This window comes from Podarcis gaigeae (genome assembly GCF_964106915.1).
Source record: "Podarcis gaigeae genome assembly, chromosome: 9".
NCBI classification, from domain to species: domain Eukaryota; kingdom Metazoa; phylum Chordata; class Lepidosauria; order Squamata; family Lacertidae; genus Podarcis; species Podarcis gaigeae.
In genome coordinates this window covers 73,967,063-73,987,214 of record NC_139685.1, presented here as the reverse complement: position 1 = coordinate 73,987,214, position 20,152 = coordinate 73,967,063, and the positions used below count along the sequence as shown (strand labels likewise).

The 20,152-nt window shown below is 45.7% G+C and overlaps 1 protein-coding gene and 2 long non-coding RNA genes across 3 annotated transcripts in view; 1 reads left to right on the top strand and 2 right to left on the bottom strand.

Annotated features, from left to right (window-relative positions):
* Positions 1–3,105: 3,105 nt before the first annotated feature.
* Positions 3,106–5,030, bottom strand: LOC310852906. Its single transcript, XR_014568420.1, has 2 exons — positions 4,958–5,030; positions 3,106–4,514 (listed from the first exon to the last, which is right to left on the bottom strand). It is a non-coding gene; the product is annotated as an uncharacterized lncRNA (long non-coding RNA).
* LOC310852909 lies at positions 4,960–7,002 on the top strand. Its single transcript, XR_014568423.1, has 2 exons — positions 4,960–5,022; positions 5,402–7,002. It is a non-coding gene; the product is annotated as an uncharacterized lncRNA (long non-coding RNA).
* Positions 7,003–7,173: 171 nt separating this feature from the next.
* The window catches only part of ADRA1D (adrenoceptor alpha 1D), a 59,549-nt gene continuing 46,570 nt past the window's right edge, over positions 7,174–20,152 (bottom strand). Inside the window, exon 2 of the mRNA XM_083756651.1 lies at positions 7,174–11,260. Within this exon, the coding sequence (XP_083612777.1) occupies positions 10,686–11,260 (575 nt within the window). The 3' untranslated portion in view covers positions 7,174–10,685. The remainder of the gene's footprint in view (positions 11,261–20,152) is intronic.

Below are 20,152 nucleotides of genomic sequence, written 5' to 3'. Positions count from 1 at the left end.
AAGGTCGACCGCTTCCCAATTGATGCGATCCTCCTTTTCGGTTTCCAAATCAGTGTGACTCACCCCCGCACTAAGCTTTCAGGGCAGGTTGGGATGGAAACAAAGAGAAAGATGTCCTGAGCCACTGCTGGTGAGACTAAATCGCTTACATAACTCCCAGCTTAAAACACCCCAAAATTAATTTGCTGCATTAAATACAGTGGCATTGATGGAACATCGGTATTGGAGATGTAACATGTGAGATTTTCCCCATCACGATTCCTGCAGCAGCAAAGGAGGAGCTGGGCTTTTAGTATTCTGCTCGAGGGATGCTCTCGGTTAATTTAACACCGTCCAAATGACTTTGTTGGGTCCATCTCATTCCGTGCTAATAATCTTTAGCTCGTTGTTAATATTAGTCATGACAGCTGCAGATCTATGGCTCCCTTCCTGTCATGGCAACAGCAAATGCAAGTGCAGGGTGGTGATTTTCACAAAGCAGCAAAACAGCCACTGTGGCTTATTGGTTAGATGGTTGGACTGGGACCTGGGAGACCAGGGTTCGAATCCCTGCTCAGTTCTGAAGCTCACTGGGTGTCCTTGGGCCAGACACTCACTCTCAGCCCAGCCTACCTCACAAGGGTGTTGTGAAGATGACATGGGTAGATGCAGTCATAATCCATGCATCTGTCCTGTTCTTCAATAGGATCCTTGTGAGCAATGGCATTACTTTAATGGCAGGAGCATTGAGGTCTCCTCGCAATGACCTATTTAAGGAGGATTCCTCCTCATCTGATTGCACAAAGCGTAGTTTATATCCGGTGTTTATTGAACAATTCATTCTGATTTGTTTATGGGAAAGTTGTATGAAAATGAGTCTTCCGTTTGTCCTGATATGCTCACAAAGCTTATGAGGTGGTTGGTTAATAATAACCAGCCTTTATTGAACAATTTGTTCTGATTTGCTTGCAGAGCAGTTATATGACAATGAGCAGTTATCCCGCATTCATCCTGTTCGGCTGGCAGGGTGTTTATACGTCTTCACATTAGTTGTTTATTCGTCCCACACTTTTCAACACATTTCCCTTCCCCTTTCCAAACTGCAATTTCTTTTTTCTTTCTTCTTTAAAAAGTGTATTGGTTGTACCAGGGCAGAGCTCGACTCCACTTTAACTGCACAAACCCCAAGCTCTGATACTACACACTTGAATCCCTCCCACGAAATAGCCACCCATAAATTCTCCAGGGAATTAGAGTGCATTGAGAATACAACAGCCCAACTGCTCCCCCCACTCCTACTTTGACAGCCCTGGGTCACCCTGTGTGGGTCCAACTCGGGGTGATTGAGGGATTGGTCAGAATCAGCCTGATTTAGTTCTGAATCCAGCATTTCTGTGGACCAGATTGCAGAGCCCTCTGCACAACCTCTGGCTGTGGATAAAGAACATATATCTCAACTTCTCCAGAGCACAGAGGCGACTTCCCAGCTGCCCTAAGTCTGTAGTGAAGCAACAGAGCAGATGGACGAGCTAAACAGCAGCACTGGGGGGCCGTGATGGACCTGCTGTCAGGACCTGGATCCCGAGGCTTTGGGGGAGGAAAAGCAAGGAGAGCAGGACCCTCCACAGTGGTGGCTGGTGCCCATTGCAACTGGTGGGGTGGAAGGCAGGGATGTTAGGATTCTTGCTCCGTGCTTGCAGTCATGGGATTGTCGTCTATCACATGACGCTGTATGTTTTCATTCCACATAGTGGGAAGTGACGGAGACAGGATGTTTTTATCACTGTTTTCCGTGATGTGGGACTATTGTCCTCTGTTCTTTCTCTCTTTGCTGTCTGATGAGAAAGAGGAAGGAGCTAAGTCAGAGTGCTCTGAGTGTATTATATGTAAATAAAAGTAGCTTAGCCAAAATGCTGAGCTATTGAGTCTGTTACGCGAACTGCTGCAGGTTCCGTAAGTGTGCCAATGCCTCTTAATATCAGTCGCTGTGATGTTCAGGCTGGAGAAAGCTTTTAAAGCTCCTGAACGACCAACCAGGAGGGAGAGAACATGCCAGTTGGGCATGTGTCTCTGCCAGCGTCCTACACCTGAGTAGGACGATCCTAACAAGGGAGCCCAACAGCAGGTGGCGCCAGAGCAAATGATAGGCAGAGCCCTCTAATTCTAGTTATGCTCCCATCCTCTTCCCAGCTAGGTTCTGCAAGGGCAAAAATGAGATGAGGGAGGAAGAGGAAGCCGACAGGCACCCCCACGCCCAGAACTGGTTGTACGCTGGAAGACAGCTGGGGATTGGCTGTGAGGCAGACTGAGGTTGATGAACCCAGACCCTCCAATTGTCCCTATTTTCAAAGGACAGTCCTGGATTTACAGAAGCTGTCCCGGTTTCAGATTTAATCCTCAAATGTCCTGTTTTTCCTTGGGACATCCCCATTTTCATCAGGGAAATGTTGGAGAGCATGGAATATGACGTTCCCAGGCCCCCAGCCATTGCCATTATAAGAGAACAAGGAAGATGTTCATGATGAGTTTCGGTACCTCTTTTTCTGGAAAAATAGCACTGGACATCCCTATGCTCATTGGAGAAATGTTGGAGGTTATGTGACCCAGAAGAGCCATTGGATCAGGACTCCGTTGCTGCTTGTGTGTGTATGTGTTGGGTTGTGGTTCTGTTTACTGGTGTTCACCCATGTAAATTAAAAGCAACTCTCCTTGCATGTAATAAACTAACACATCACCTGGGAGAAATATTTAGTGCAGACCTTTCATTGATGTGCTTTTTTTCTATATGCAGGGAGAATTTTAGGTGGGACAGCGTTAAAAAAATGCTAGGATTTTGTTTGTTTGTTTTTATGTAAACTGCTTGGAGATTTTTTATTATAAGAAGCAGTGCATTTGTTTGCAAAGAACTTTAAAAATATGGCCCTGCCACTTGCAATCTGATGAAACTGTCCAGAGCTGCAAAGAGCGATTGGGCCCTGTAATGAAATGTCATTAGCATTCTGATAACTCTTTGGGCTTCCCTTGATATTTCTGAAGCTGTTTTGTATGAAGAGTTTGCTTTGCATTTCAAGGGCAACTCAATAGGCTCTTCTGAGAACTGATAAATAAAGGGGAACACGTCACGTCTTAAACAATGCACTTTTTTTTTTCTTTTTTAGGCAGAGTTGTGCGTGTATTTGGTACAAATAAACAAAATAATAATAATGTGCATTCTGGTTTTGCAAAGGTATACATAAATCAATCCAGCAGAGTTTGCATCAAATGACAGGAAGGAAAAACCCACTCTGGCTAATAAATACACTTGCAGATTGTTAAAAGGGAGAGAGAAAAGAGGAACGAGACATGAAATATCCAAAGATTCATTAAAGGAAATGTACACCTATGTACACATCTGTAAACAATAAAATAGAAAGATTATAAAACATCAGTCCAGCATTACAGTGGATGAAGCTTTCTTCTTTCTTTCGTATCACTGGCGAGATTTTTGCTGATGTATGGAATTCAGTCAACTGTGCTGAGCAGACGAGGGAAATCTGGGTATCAGATAGATCTGACATACACAATCCATATGTTACATCCATTGTCCAACATAGGGCTCTGCATTTGGTCGTTGCTGCTGCTGCTGTTTTCCTTCCCGCTGCAGAAGAGGCAAGCCTTCTGAACGACAAAACAGAGGCTTGCCTCTTCAGCGGTGGGAATTTTCCGCAGCAAAAGGACCAAGAGCAACGCTGGTTGTGTGCATGGCTCTGTCCTACGTCTGCATGACCCTTCTTTGGACCACTCACTGAATATGCATTCACAGATTCATGTGCTTATGCATCTATCCCTGGATTCATGGGCAGATTCTTTTTATTGTTAAACTGTTAAAGTGGACTAGAGTGGATTTTCTCAGAAGGTCTGGGCATGTGATCCCTTCAACGCCCTGCCAGACTGAGGTTCGCTACAGCCACTTTGCAATATTATTATTTTTTCTGGATGCAGGCCAATGTGATCTGGATACTTCATTTTCCTTTTTTTTTGAGTATTCACAAACTTGGCTTAACACACCAGCATTTTACGAGAAGTTGACCTGACACGTAAATAACAAGCAAGCAGAAACAGTTCTATTTATTAGTCCTAACCTGGGCGCTGACTCTTGTGATCTCCCATTCCACATGATCCTGTTGAGGCCGTAATGACTGCATATATGTTTGGTCACTCGAGGCAACGGAAATGTTAGGTTGCTGACACAATCCAAGGGTGGGGTTGAGGAGTTGGAAGGGACCACAAAGGCCATCTATTCCAGCCCCCTGAAATGCAGGAATCTTTCTCGCTCAATGTGGGGGATCTTTAGGGAAACCTGGTTCTGAACCTACAAAATATCTGGACGCATGCAGCTACTTTGCTCCTGCTTTCCATAGGAAGGAGTGCCGGCTAGTGATGAACCTTCTCGTATAAGAGACTGCAGAGCAACTAGCAAGAGAGCATTTTCACAGACTCCACAGCATCGCAAGCCACCTTGAGGCCATCCAAACTCACCTCAAGATGTGGGTATACTATTTAGAATCATAGAATCATAGAGTTGGAAGAGACCACAAGGGCCATCGAGTCCAATCCCCTGCCAAGCAGGAGACACCACCAGAGCACTCCTGACATATGGTTGTCAAGCCTCTGCTTAAAGACCTCCAAAGAAGGAGACTCCACCACACTCCTTGGCAGCAAATTCCACTGTCGAACAGCTCTTACTGTCAGGAAGTTCTTCCTAATGTTTAGGTGGAATCTTCTTTCTTGTAGTTTGGATCCATTGCTCCGTGTCCACTTCTCTGGAGCAGCAGAAAACAACCTTTCTCCCTCCTCTATGAGACATCCTTTTATATATTTGAACATGGCTATCATATCACCCCTTAACCTCCTCTTCTCCAGGCTAAACATGCCCAGCTCCCTTAGCCGTTTCACATAAGGAATCAATAGCCAGCCTGCCAAAACAGCCTGCCAAAACACATTTCTGACCAATAGCCAGCCTGCCAAAACACCTCAAGTAAAGGAGAGCCCTCATGCCCCAAGGTAGTCTAAGTAAAGGTAAAGGTACCCTTGCCCGTACGAGCCAGTCTTGACAGACTCTAGGGTTGTGCGCTCATCTCACTCTAGAGGCCGGGAGCCAGCGCTGTCCGCAGACACTTCTGGGTCACGTGGCCAGCGTGACGAAGCTGCTCTGGCGAACCGGCACCAGCACAGCACACGGAAACGCCGTTTACCTTCCCACTATACAGCGGTACCTATTTATCTACTTGCACTTAAGGGTGCTTTCGAACTGCTAGGTGGACAGGAGCTGGGACCGAAAGACGGGAGCTCACCCCGCCGCGGGGATTCGAACGGCCGACGATGCGATCGTCAAGTCCTAGGCGCTGAGGTTTTACCCACAGCGTCACCCGCGTCCTGCAAGGTAGTCTACCACACTGCAAAACCTTACCATCAGGATGTCTCCCAAAGTTTAATCAAAATCTGCTCACCTGCCATTTCTAACATTAGGCTCCTGTCTTGCACTCTGGGGCAAGAGAGATGCCCAACAGCATATCAGCATATCTGCATGGCAGCCCTTCAGATGTTTGGAGACAGCTGTTCTGCCTCCCCTTCCCCATCTTCCCTATCTCCAGGCTAAACATTCCCATCTCTTTCTACTGGACCTTGTAGGACTTTATTTACCATTCTGGCTCTCCTCCTCTGGACATGCAGCGGTGTGGAATAGAGAATTAGAATGTGCTACACAAGCTAAACAATGGAAAATTGCTTTCGGATCTATGCAGAATGTTTCCCTCGATCCGAAATTGAGACTGAGCCAGCAAAAATGGATGTTTGGGGTGTATTGGGCTCCACAATTTCTTTATAAGAAGTATTGTCTGATACAGAAAGATGCTGGAGTTGTGATACGGAAAATGCCACCAGATATACTCCTTTTGGGTCTGAAGTTGCTGTCCGTATCAATTTTGTACTGGCAGAACCTTTGATATTTGCAGATGTTCATGTACTTTTCAATCATATCCCTGTAGCATGTATCAGGACAACTAAAGTGGATTTTCTGAGCTGCTACGGTCACTTAAAGACCTTAACTTTGTGCCTGAAAGAATAAATACCCACCATCTATTAAGCAACAGTCTGAGGACTTCACCACACCCTGGCTAAATTTGAAAACATATTTTCTATGAACTCCAGTCTTGGGTGGATACCAATTTGGGCCTCTGGAGGGCTTGCATCAACTTGTATGCATGTTTATTTTCAGTTGGATTTTAATTGCATTTTTAATACGAGCTGACCAGGTTTTATATCTTTATGTTTATTTTGTTTTATTTCCCTTTCGTCGTCGGGGGTTGGACTAGATGATCCGTTGGGTCCCTTCCAACGCTACAATTCTGCACCTAGGATTGGACACAGTTCTCCAGATACAAGCAGACCACTTTATATCATCTCTCTTTTACACTTTCTGTGCTTAAAACAGAGTGGCATCTAAGTACAATTGTGGCAACAGATGGCAGGGTGGGATTCCCTTAACAAATTGTAAGTGTTTCATGGGGGCTTAGCAAAGCTGCAAACAGTTCGTTGTTACTAGAAAAGAACTGCTTCCCCAATTGTGTATGCATTGCAATCACAGCAGTCAATGCTCCAGGAGAGAGCATATGTTTAGTATTCCTGTTAAGAACCTGATTTATCTTCTCCACTCACTGTGCAACATCCACCATATATATATATATCGCTGCCTAGGAAAGCTTGAGTCACAGCAAAGCCCATCTTACAGCAGCTTTTCATGTCATGGGAAAAGAATGGTTGCCTGCAAAAGCTTCGCAGGAAGCACTGTCCTCATGGCACCCAATAATTGCCCTCAGTTGCCCTCGGTCATGTCCCCACACGGCCAAATACCATTGGCTATCTAGCATTGTGACATCATCATGCTCACAGCATGGTATCTTTGGGCAGGAATGACTAAATGTCCGGTAATTTAAAATACATCTTTCTAACCCACCAAAATGTCTATCTTTAGTTTGGTGGGGGGGGGGGAGCAAAACTAGAGAATATTCATTGCATCCTGACTATTACCTCAATGTTTGTGAAGTATCGTGCGCAGAAATCTGTGCATTGCATGGACGCTATCCGTTTTGATCCCAAATCAACAGAAACCCACAGATTTTAGTAGTACACCACATTAACTGTTTTTAAAAAAAATAAAATTCTACATTCAAGCCTTCCCATTGACCTCAAGTGGAATTTTGACTCTGCGCCAACAGGGTTTTGATGGCCAGTCAAAGTTGTTTCCTTATGAAAACAACTACAGGCGGCGTTCAATGGCTATGATGCTATTTTCAGCGCTTGGGTTTGATTCACAGTTGCTATGGGCCATGATTTGCTGGCTGCCACCCAGGTCCAAATAAAAAAACGAAAGGGGTTGGGGGGGGGGAGGAATCACGTTTTGATCCAAGATGTCCTATTGGGAATTTTGCCAGGGATTTAAGAAATCTGGGGGTTCAGAGGTTCTACATGCAGTCGCCTGTTCTTTCCAATCATTAATTTTGGCAAATGTTATCTCAGAAACACACGCAGACCAGATGGAGTTGTGTCAGCTCAATCAGGGCCAGTTTTTGCCTGACATTATTGGCTGCCTTGGGGGAAATATTTTGACAAACACCAGAATGGCCGCCTGAAATTCATCCAGTCGGCATGTGCTGTGACAGCACAGAGAAAAGGGAATAGAAAAATGTACACACAGCCCTTTCTTGCTGTCTCACCATCCACCTACAGTTCCTTCCTTCCTTTCTTCCTTCCTTCCTTCCCTTTTCTCACTGTAAAATCACAGTTGCTACCTTTGAAACGCAACTGTAAACCTCAGTTTAGAGGTTGAATCAACCTTTGCAAGTCCTACCAGTTTTTCCTTCTTTGGTCGATGCTTCCGTTTTGTGCAAATCTAAACACTCTCAGAATTCTGGGTGCTGAGCATGAACTTGTGCTTCCACCGAACCTCTGCTTTCATTTTTGCTTAGTTTCTAGTCCTTATGACCACAAAGAGTCACTTGAAAGCATGCGGGCAACGAGAGGCGCCAAGCTGGCTAAATAAGATTTCTGGCAGTTGGGTGGGGTGGGGATTGCTTTCCACACATGAGCATATGCGGAGTGATTTCCCCTCACCGTTGAGTGACCGTCATCAACTCATAGTCATTTGGGCCTCCATACAAACAGACCGTCATAGCAATGTGGACTCATGTGGAGGTCTGGTTGTCTGCCACACCCAGTCATTGTGGCAAAGTGAATTTTATCACATTCCCCTAACCAAATTGGAAATACTGGGTAGTTTGCAAATTGTGGGATCCAGGGGAGGTGGTTAAATTCTCCTTGCCGTGTGAATGAGTCCACTGGTGAAGCTGACAATCTCCCCAAACGGATTAAGGAGACCTGGTCTTTATCCTTGGTTTTTTTAAAAAAAGGTCCCTGTTGTAATACAGTGGTACCTTTGGTTACGAACTTAATTTGTTCCGGAGGTCCGTTCTTAACCTGAAACTATTCTTAACCTGAGATACTACTTTAGCTAATGGAGCCTCCCGCTGCCACTGCACCGCCGGAGCACAATTTCTGTTCTAATCCTGAGGTAAAGTTCTTAACCTGAGGTACTACTTCCGGGTTAGCGGAGTCTGTAACCTGAAGTGTTTGTAACCCAAGGTGTTTATAAGCCAAGGTACCACTGTACTGACTTGACCTCACTTCACAGCTAAGTTACATTTGATCTGCTTTTAGGATTTCTGCTGTTTTCGGCATTTATTTTAAATCTAAAGAACATCAGATTTGGGTTCTTCAAAACTCCAATTAGAAAGCAAGCTTCTGGACCACTTTGTTGCAGGAATAAATTTCGAAAATGGGGACATCTCCTGTTCTCTAAACCAGGGGTGGACAACCTTTTTCATACAGAGGGCCGCCTTCCCAGCTGGGTAGCTTTCTGAGGGCTGCACGCTGGCAGTGGGCGGAGTCAGAGGCAGAGATGGGCGGAGCAATGAATGCAAATGCTACATTTGTACAGTAGGCATGTTTCCGCACATTCACACAAACACACATTGCTCTCCATCTTCCATCCAGAGAAGCAAAAGGCATCGTCAGAATTCAAGGGCACACTTGAGCCAAGCAGAAACACTCAGGATGCAAAGCAGGGACAGTGAGGGGCATGGCCTAAGGAGAGGGCGTGGCCAGGAGAGTGTTCCAAGGGCCTGATAGGGAGGCCTTGGGGGCCGCATTTGTGTCCCTCAGAAAGTTGCACTCCAAGCAGATATTCCCTCCGTCTTGCTTTCTCCCTCGAAACAACGACATATAAGAGATATTCTGTGTTAAGACTCTGTTCCTCCTCCCCTCTGGATCAAGGGGTGGAGCTTCTGTGAGCTCTCTGATTGGCTACCCTCTTTCCCCCTCTTGCCTGAGGTCACATGCCCTTACCTCTCCTGCTTCCATGTTATGTACTGAGTTGAATAGGATCCAAAATGCAGCAGTCTGATTGGTCCTAGAACAATAGGATTCAGAATGCAGCAGTCTGATTGGCCCTAGAACAATAGGATTCAGAATGCAGCAGTCCGATTGGTCCTAGAACAATAGGATCCAGAATGCAGCAGTCTGATTGGTCCACAGGAGCCACCCAATCCAGCTCCAGGTGGAAGTGAATCCGCAGCCTGATTGGCCTACAGGTGAATCCCGGAATTAGCCAATCACGTGGGGCCCATTGTGTAAATAATGTATATAAAGCAGACATCCTGGGGGAACTTCCATTCCTCCCTTCCACTATGAGCTGAATAAAGAGCATGAAATCCACTCTCTGAGTATATTTCACTCCACATGGCCCAAAATTGCAGTTTTCTGCAACCAAGAGCTCAGAATAAAGAGTAACAGTTGGGCAATTTTATGTAACCCCCCCCCCCAAAACCCGTCTATTGACTTGTGCCATTAATTTATGCATTTCGGGGTTTCTAGGCAAATACTTGGGGTTTCCCTGGTGCCAAGTATTGGGGGGGCACAGATTAAAAAGGGTTTCCCACCCCACCAAGACCACCCCCTTGCCTATAAGAGAAACAGATACTTCTCACTGCTCTGTCTCCTGTGCTGACAAACACTTCTTCCATGGACTAGGCTAACACTCACTGGAGTCCATTGAGCTGGACTTGCCCATGTAGACCTTGAAGGGTCCCATCCAGATCCATGGTGGATTCGACCGCAATATTCTGAGCACCAGTACAAAATGGGGCACCCCACACCTGGGCTTTAAATCGGGCATTTGCCAACCACCTTTCATTCTGGTGGACTTTGCCCGGTGGAAGGAACGGGTGGCAACTTCTCTTCTTGCAGATTCCAAGTTTGATGACGGCTGAGGGAAAGGACCGGGTTCAAATCAAACAGTTTATAATCTACCTTATCCTGAGTCAGACACAACTGAATCAGTATAGCCTACATGGCCAGGCAGAGGCTCTCCAAGGTATCTGGCGGAGGAAACATTTTCTTCCTCAGTTTTTGCTACCTGAGACCCTTCTTGGACGGGAGATGGCTTGGGACAGAGCATGGGGCCTTCTGTACTCAAAGCTTGGGCTCCCGCACTCGGCTCCCAGGGCACCCACTTGAGTCTACCTGCCCCCTCCCTTTGACAGCCAACCACCGCGCGAGAGACACCGACAAAAGAAAACAGAACCCCAAAGGGCCGAGATCCCTGCTGGCAATTAAATATCCGTCTCCTTAAGTCCGCAGGACTCGGAGTCCGTCAAATCGTCATACATGTGGTACTCAACGCACTCCATGAACTCATTGGGGATCCCAATGGAGACCGACTCCACCTCTGTCTTGTATGAGGCCACGCCGCCCCCTTTGAGGGAGCTGCCCCGGATTTTCTGTGAGAGGCTGTTCATTTTTTCCTTCAGCTGGGTGGAGGGCTTCTGGAAAGGGGAAAAGAGTCTCCACCTCTTGAAGTTCAGAGTCCTCCGTTTGCTGGCTCTTTCCAAGGTGCCCGAGTTCAACATGAAGGAGCCGTTGAGTGTGGAGATCCTGGACCTGGGCTCCCTCTCGGAGTCTTGGCCTGACCCGTTCATGGAGGCCCCTCGCCAGTGGTTGTCGTAGACCCTCCAAATGGGCCTTCTCCTCCTCCGGCACTGGCACTTGAGGAGGCGGGTGAAAGCCCTCTTGAACTCTTTGCTCGAGCAAGGGTAGATGATGGGGTTGACGCAGCTGTTGAAGTAGCCCAACCAGAAGATGACTTTGAAGAGAGTCCCTGAGGGCTTCAGGGAAGGGAAGAAGGAACCTGGGCGGGAGATGGGAGAGAAAACAAGGCAAGAACATAAGAATGGCACTGCAGTGTCAGACCACGGACCTTAGCATCACGGAATATTTTGATCTCTTACATTTTAATTATGCTTTTCAGATATATACTTTTCACTGATTTTACAGTCATTTTGACATACTTTTTTTGATACACCAAAAAAGAAAACAAAAACAAATGAAAATATTGATAAACACAATATTAATTACAAAACAGTAAAGCAAAAAATGGTCTTTGACTTCCTTCCTCCTCTTTCTGTGGTTCCTTAAATTTATTTCTAATATCTTTTGCATTATCTAAATTAACTTAACTTACTCATTTACTTATCTTCTTTAAACATATAATCTTATGTAAAGGTAAGGGTAAAGGGACCCCTGACCATTAGGTCCAGTTGTGGCCGACTCTGGGGTTGCGGCGCTCATCTCGCTTTATTGGCCGAGGGAGCCGGCATACAGCTTTCAGGTCTTGTGGCCAGCATGACTAACGCCGTTTACTTTCCCGCCGGAGCAGTATCTATTTATCTACTTGCACTTTGATATGCTTTCGAACTGCTAGGTTGGCAGGAATAACCTTACTTAGTTGCGAGTTATTACAGTAATCCTGTCAGTGTTTTTATCTGTTTACAATTTATCTGTAAATATTCAATAAACCATTTCCATTCTTTTATAAAAAAGTTTGTTCTCTTGATTTCTTATTCTTCTGGTAAATTTCGCTATTTCTGCATATTCTGTAAGTTTTTGTATCCATTCTTCCTTTGCTAAGATGTCTTCTTTCCATTTTGGGGGAAGTAACATTCTTGCCACTATAGTCACACACATGAATAAATTTTTATACAGTTTAGGTAGTTCTATCCCTCTTAGCATCACATAATATTAGAATTATACAATTGTAGAATTGTAGTGTTGGAAGGGACCCCAATGGTCCTCTAGTCCAACCCCAGCAATGCTGGAATCTAAATATCCCTTCTAGACATCTGTAGGCAGCCCTGTGTAGGGATGTTTTTAATGTTTGATGTTTTATTGTGTTTTTAGTATTTTGTTGGGAGCCGCCCTGAGTGGCAACCCAATCAGATGGGAATAATAATAATAATAATAATAATAATAATAATAATAATAATTTATTATTTATACCCCGCCCATCTGGCTAGGTTTCCCCAGCCACTCTGGGCGGCTTCCAACAAAATATTAAAATACAATAGTCTGTTAAGCATTAAAAGCTTCCCTAAACATTATTATTCCCTATTATAATTATTATTACTACATCCAACCAACAGTCATGTCTGGAGGGTAATTGCTGACCCTGCAGAGCCAGAACAGTTCATGCAGAAGTGGAAGGTTTCACTTGGCTCAGGAAAACCCTAAGTTTACAGAAGGATCACATTGCATCCCTTTGCAGACTGCACATGCTCAGTGACTATGGAGTGCTGACTGTTGGGGAGGGGACTGTTGGAAAATGGAAGCGTGTTGGGGACTGTTGGAAAATGGAAGCGTGTCTGAAGAAAATGGAATATCCTGCAAGAGGGCATGGCTGGGTGGCTAGGACCCTAAACTGGAGTGATCCATGCTGCAGCAAAATCTGTTTCACCTGTCACTGTGCGAGAGCACCTGGCCTCGTCTTCTGGGGGCCCATGGCCAAACAGTGTGCTGTATGGTTCAGAAAGGGTTTGAACCCTCTCCCCTACACATCAAACATTGAATCTAACTTATTGCAACCCTCAAAACTTACCGGTATTTACACTGTTGAATTCATCTTAACGCTGCCAGCGTTTTCAGCTGTACACAATTATTTCCCACATATTCTATAAACACTTTCCAATCTTTTTTAAACATATGTTCTTCTTGTTCTCTTATTCTATATGTTAAGTTTGTGAGTTGTGCCTATTCTGTCAACTTAAGTTGCCATTCTTCTTTGGTTGGGACCTCGCTCGTTTTCCATTTTGGGGCTAACAAAACATGGGCTGCAGTAATAGCACACATAAATAACCTTTTTTGACACCTGGGAATTTCAGTCTGAACTATCCCCAACAGAAAAGACTCTGAATTTTTTTGAGAAAGTACATTTAAACATTTTTTTCAATTCATTATGGATCATTTCCCAATACTCTTTTACCCTTTTACAAGTCCACTACATCGGAAAGAAGGTTCCCTCCATCTCTTTGCATCTCCAGCACTTGATCTGATTCAGTCTTATACATCTTAGCAAACCGACTTTGAGTTAAATACTCTGGGGTTGTGGAGCTCATTTTGCTTTACTAGCCGAGGGAGCTGATATTTGTCCGCAGACAGCTTCCGGGTCATGTGGCCAGCATGACTAAGCCACTTCTGGCAAACCAGAGCAGCGCATGGAAACGCTGTTCACCTTCCCGCTGGAGTGGTACCTATTTATCTACTTGCACTTTGACGTGCTTTCGAACTGCTAGGCTGGCAGGAGCAGGGACCGAGCAACAGGAGCTCACCCCGTCACGGGGATTCGAACCGCTGACCTTCTGATCGGCAAGCCCTAGGCTCAGTGGTTTAGACCGCAGCACCACCCGCATCCTGACATGTAGAATGTAGGCACACTATATATAGAAATGAGCAAACCAGTGATATTCTAGGGAGCAGGCTAGCAGACGGGGCCTATTACTTATATCATAGGAGCCTACACAACACAAAACACTGTTGCTGTATGTAGGTTTTATTTTATTTGTTTCTTATCTTATATTTTTGAAATGTGCATCCAGTCTTTTCCCCCTTTAATTTTTTTTTTGGGGGGGGTCCCCAAGAGAGTGGGGCCCTAAGCTATAGCTTTTTTAGCTTATACATATATCCGGTACTGCATTCCTGTGATTCTTAATGTTTCTGGAGGGATTGCTCATGCAATGGCACCCATGGGGGCCAGCCCCTGCTTCTTCACCAGAAATGGAGCCCCCTCCAAGCCCTTCCCCTCACCTCTAGATCATAATGTCATTTGAAGGAGCGTCTCCACCCCCATCGTTCTACCTGTACACTGAGGTCCAGCGCTGAGAGCCTTCTGGCGGTTCCCTCACTGTGAGAAGCCAAGTTACAGGGAACCAGGCAGAGGGCCTTCTCGGTAGTGGCACCTGCCCTGTGGAACACCCTCCCACCAGATGTCAAAGAGAAAAATAACTGCCATACTTTTAGAAGACATCTGAAGGCAGCCCTCTTTAGGGAAGCTTTGAATGTTTTGATGCATTACGGTATTTTAATATTTTGTTGGAAGCCGCCCAGGGTGGCTGGGGAAGCCCAGCCAGATGGGCAGGGTATAAATAAATTATTATTGTTGTTGTTGTTGTTGTTGTTATTATTATTATTATACACAGGGAACCAAGAGGACTCCGTCTCCAGGGATGCAGAGACCGAAATCTCCAGGCCCTGATTCATGTCAGGGATGTCAAACCAGGGCCTGATTTTTTTCACCTGTCCCAGAGTCTAAAGGGGATCTAATAAATTACAGGGCAACCCTAAGCATCCCTACTCAGAAGTAAGTCCCACTTGGGTTCATAGAACTGTTGGACAGGATGCCCAGGGTTCAACCCCATGCAAAATTTCAGTGGGGTTTACTTCAGAATAAGCGAGATTAGGATTGCAGCCTAAATTTGTTGACTCTAGACTGGCGTCTCCAAACCTCATGGATCAAATCTATGCTTCCAGGTACCATAAGCAAGCTGCAGAGATAGCGCAGGATAGTGCACACCCCGGAAATGATCTCTTTCAGCTTCTGCCTTCTGGAAGAAGGTACAGGGTTATAAAGACTAGGACTAGCTGCCTGAGGAACAGTTTCTATCCAAATGCGATTTTGGTTTTAAACGCATTGTAAGGTAGTCTCTATGGGAACATATTGTATTTAATTATGGGGTATCAGAGTTTTTAGGGGGCTAACCAGGCTGGGATAGCTGGGATAGCAGGCTTGTTGGTTTTTGAATGTCTGATGTAGATTTTTCAGTTTCGTTGTTCTGTATGGGACAATGACAATAAAGATTCATTTCGTATCGTATCGTATCGTATCGTATCGTATCAGTACACTTTAGCATGGCCCCAGGCTGGGGTAGATGGGGTCTGTAGAGTCACAGAAAACAACAACAATTTGTATACCATCCTATACCCGCAGGTCTCAGGGCGGTTACAACATAAAATCACAATATAAAAATACAAAATACATGTGAAAAACAAAAAGAAAAAACGCCAATGTAGAGTTGGAACGGATGCCAAGGGTGATCTAATCCAGCCCCCTGAAATGCAGGAAGTCTGACGCATCTGGAGGGCACCAGGTTGGGGAAGCCTGGTCTAGGTTATTACTGGGAATGGATTGTGTCTGGGTGTTCGTGTGTCAACCCAGCCTTGGCCGAAACCTCAAGGCGAGATTCTTCTCCCCAAAGTGATAATGAGCGCTCGCCCTAATGCCATTATCCATTCCTGGAGTTTTGCCTTCAGAAATAGAAAGCGGAACGGCTGAGAAGCCAGCAGGGCCAGTCCTTTGATTGTGGCATGATGTTCTTGGATAATTGGAAGAGGCTTTCTTGTGCAAGCATCAAATCCTCTCTTGTCTATTAATCCCCATTTGTCCCCATTAATCCCCCATTAACCCTCTCGGAGTTCCGGCACGTGGCGTTGCCCATCTCTGTCCAGCAGATGGCTCTCCTGCACTCTGCCCGGGCTCTGTGGCTATTGCCCAGGGAACTCTAAGAATAACTCTCTGACTCAGCCTGACTGTTTTTTAATTTTAGATGAATCATGACGCTGCGTGACTGCGGTGTTAATTTGTATTATGGGTAAATAGCATGCGCTTCCAAGGCACTGGTGCTAAACCCCGGTGTCAAAACAGCTCCGAGGGGAGCGCTTGGCATCGCGGGCAAGGAAACATCGGAATCCTGAAAGCGAGAACAGAAAACACCATCTCACAATACAGACCCATAGTTTGCTGGCTGAGAAAAGGAGCTTCCGGGACCTGTTTGCAGAGGGGAGGGAAAAAAAACACCCAGCAACATTGTGGGGCTCCTGAATCTGCGGAGTCTGAACTGTGGGCTTCACTTTCAGAAGCTACAAGATTTCAGGGCAAGTGATATATTCATTCACAAGAACATAAGTAGACCCTGAATACAGGCTTCAAGCTCTTGTGAGTTGCATTGACAAACCAAACACAGGAAAATGATGTATACAGAGCCAGACCTTTCGGCTCTCCAGCTCAGGGTTGTCTACGTGCCAGAAATGAACAGGATCTGGTGGGTGAGCCAAATCCTTAACTTCCTTACACCTTGCTGGCCCAATGAAAGGTTGATGGGGAAACTCTCTGGCCAAGCATCTGCCATCACAGTGACATCAGGCAACGGTCCTCAGGACTTCAAAGCACCGGTTCAGCAGGCTTGAAGTCACTGAATCACAGAATTGCAGAGTTGGGACCACGAGGATCATCCAGTCCAACCCCCTGCAATGCAGGAATCTTTACGCCCAATGTGGGATTCGAATCCACATCCCTGAGATTGAGAGTCTCATGCTCCACCCACTGAGCTATCCCAGGTGATAGGGTGGTGACTTCAAGCCTGCTCCCTTCAGGGATTGTCTAGGCAATGTCTAGGCAACATGATGACCATGCACATGCGCAATAAGCAATCTTTTATAGAATTCCTTCAAACCATAACAAGTCCAAAATGAAATCTTTAGTCTCAAAGTCTCTGAAAATCTTTAAATGAAGCGAGGTACCAGACTTTGTACGATGAAAGACAAGCTGTGAAGCTTTGTGTATTCAGCAAATATGATGTCCAACACTGAACAGTGATTCCGGATATAGACTACTGTTTCGTAGAATTCTTCGTCAGCGTGATGGGAGGATATAGAATTGCTTCATAAACCCATCTTATTTTGAATGAATGTATGTAAACGAAAATATCAAATGCTGTGGACCAGTGCTCAAGCAATAATGTAGTCACTGCTGCATGATAGAGCCGGGAGCTTCGTGATTTGCTGATTTTAAACAGCAAATATTAACCAGTAAGGCTGTGAGTAAAAGCACACCCTTGCATAAAAGTTGGAGCTATTTTGGAGCTGGTATGTTGTTAACCGTACCAGGGAATGAAAAGAAACATTGAAGATGGATGCCCCTTCTAACAAGAGATTTTAGTTTGGAAAGATGTTTAGCCTGGAAAAAAAGGAGTCTGAGAGGAGATTTGAGAGCCATCTTCAAATATCTCAGTGGCATGTTTGCTTTTTCCTGCTCTGGAGGGTAGGACTCGAATCAAGGGCTTTAAGTTGCAAGAAAGGAGATTCCGACCAAAAGTTTGGCAAAAAACTTTCTGACAGTAAGAGCTTTTCGGCAGCGGAACAGACTTCCAGGAGTGGTGGTGGACTCTCCTTTTTAAGCAGAGGTTGGATGGCCATCTGTCATGGATGATCTGGTTGAGATTCCTGCATTTCAGGGGGTTGGACTAGATGACCACTGGGTACCTTCCAACTCTAGGATTCTATGATTAATCTGTGTTGTTTATTAAATTGTCATGCTGTTTCACACATTCCGCAAAAGAGAAGGTCACGTGTTATGCTCACTCTCACACACTTTTAAACAAAACAGCCGAGCTATTATTCTGGAATCCCAGGCAAGGATGCAGCCAGAATCTTTGAGAGGTTTCTTGTACCGCAATTGGCAAGCCTGGAGTCCCTTTTGGAAGGGCATTTGTTTATCACCAGACTTGCATTCTGGAGCAGCCTGGAACCGACTCCCAAAATACCTTGGTGATGCTCTTTTTTCGCTCTCCCCCTTCAACTCCCTCCTCAAAAGCCAACCGTTCTGTGAATAAACAACCCCCCCTTAACCTTCTTCCCTTCCCCTCATTGCCCCTGCGGTGTGGCAAATTTAAGACTGAAAGTTCCTCCGGGCAATGATAGCTCTGTCAGTAGAGACTCAGAATCCCTGTGTTCAAGCGCCACGCTGGGCAAAAGATTCCTGCATCACAAGGGGTTGGACTAGATGGCCCTCATAGGCCCTTCCAGCTCTATACTATTTAAAAATAGTATAGTATTTAAAAATAAATACTATTTATTTTTTATCCCGCAAAGCAGGTCCAACATCCTCAGGCAAGGCCCACAGGCACTGACACCTGCCCCGGGTCTGCGAGCCACCCTTTTGGATTTCCCACAATGCCCCTGAGGTAGCACCACTCCAGGGCATTATGGGAAAGGTAAAAATGGTGGCTCACAGCTGATCCCTGCCATCGTCGAGCAAGTCCATGGTTGGGGGCCCACAGATATAAGAGGTGGACCACCAGAGAGCTATTTCCCTGGGAGACATAAAAAAAAAATATTACCAATATTTCTGGAGCGAGGAAGGACAGTTGTGGTCTTTATTGACCAAATTAGATGCTTTGTGTTATGTACTGAAGTTCTCACCCTGGGCCAGCAGGGGGATACTGTAGATAGTTTTCACTCAGGTCTGCATATGCAAATAAGGAATTGAAAGTGACATTCAGGGATTGGATAGTTACAGAAAGTTGTTACTGTTGCTTTGTAGTTGAGCTCTATATAAGCAGGTTGGCTGAACCCTTCAGTTGTGTTCTGTTCAGGCCTGTGAATAAACAAGAGCTGTCTGAAGAATCGCTGTGTCGTCTGATATGTTTACCCACAACTTAACACTTTGGGCTGTACCGGTCCACCCTGATTTCCCAATCAGCAGTGGTTTATTCCAGCAGGAGAGTAGCTTGATTCTACATGGCTTCCTCTGCCCCTTTGGTGGGGAGAAAGGGACTGTGAGAAGCATTTGGAAAACAGACAAGCCGGCCAGATTTTCTAGACCTCGGCTCGGAAGGAGGGAAGAGATAGAGGCTATGATATATGCAATTCATCCTCAGGCCGATAGCAGCAACTGTGCTTATCCACAACATTCATTTTCATTTGGGTGTTCCTGCTTTATGGAGGGCATTCCTCTGTTCAGCAGGGTCCTCTCTTTAAGGGGCTGCCTTGTCAAAGACCAGAGAGTTCGGGGACCCGAGAAGAGGTGCCCACCAAGACTTTAACACCTGGGCAGCAGACCGATTGCACTTCAACTTCAATTTCAGCAACTGTTTCTAACTCTTTTGCCTCTGTGCATATAAATTGGGGCATGCAAATACAATGCAAATGTGTGCCCAATATAGCCCCCTCTCTCTCCCTTTTTGGTACCTGCTTGAATGGCACCTGCACCAGAGTTAGGAACGCAGGCAGCCGCCTGAGTTTGACACAGAAAAGATTGATGGGTGCACAGCTCCAGTGCTCTCTGCCTGCCTCTGGGGACCCTACCCAGCCTGCAGCCCTCCCTTGCCCTGCCCTGTGCCCTCCTTGAACCCGTTGGCCTGTCTGGGAAGCAGGAGTGCCATCTGGGCCCCACGACGGAAGGTGTCTGGGGTTGTGGGTGCATTGCAGCGTGCACGGCCCTGGCACCAAAATTTGTGGGTGACAGGCCTCTTCATGGGGAATTTTGTGGGTGCTTGGGCACCCAAGGCCCCAGGGAGTTGGTACCTATGCTGCGGTGTTGCCTTGAGATGCTTGACTGGGATGTTCCCATGAATACTGCTTGACTGCATCGAGAGGAAGGTAGGTGTGTCTTTGTATGTGCATGTGAGGAAAAAGTGGGTTATAAATGCAAAAAATGAATGACGTGTTACTGTCTCCCTTCTTTCCAGTATTAGGAAATGGTCCTAGCTTTGTTGTTTGCCTTTTAAGTCTCCCTGGATAGCTGAGTCAGTGAAGTATGAGACTCTTAATGTCAGGGTCCTGGATTTGAGTCCCATGTCGGGCAAAATATTCCTGCATCACAGAGGGTTGAACTAGATGAGCCTCGTGGTCCCTTCCAAATCTACGATTCTACAGACCATAAACATCAAATACAGCATATAGTTAGAAGAAGAAG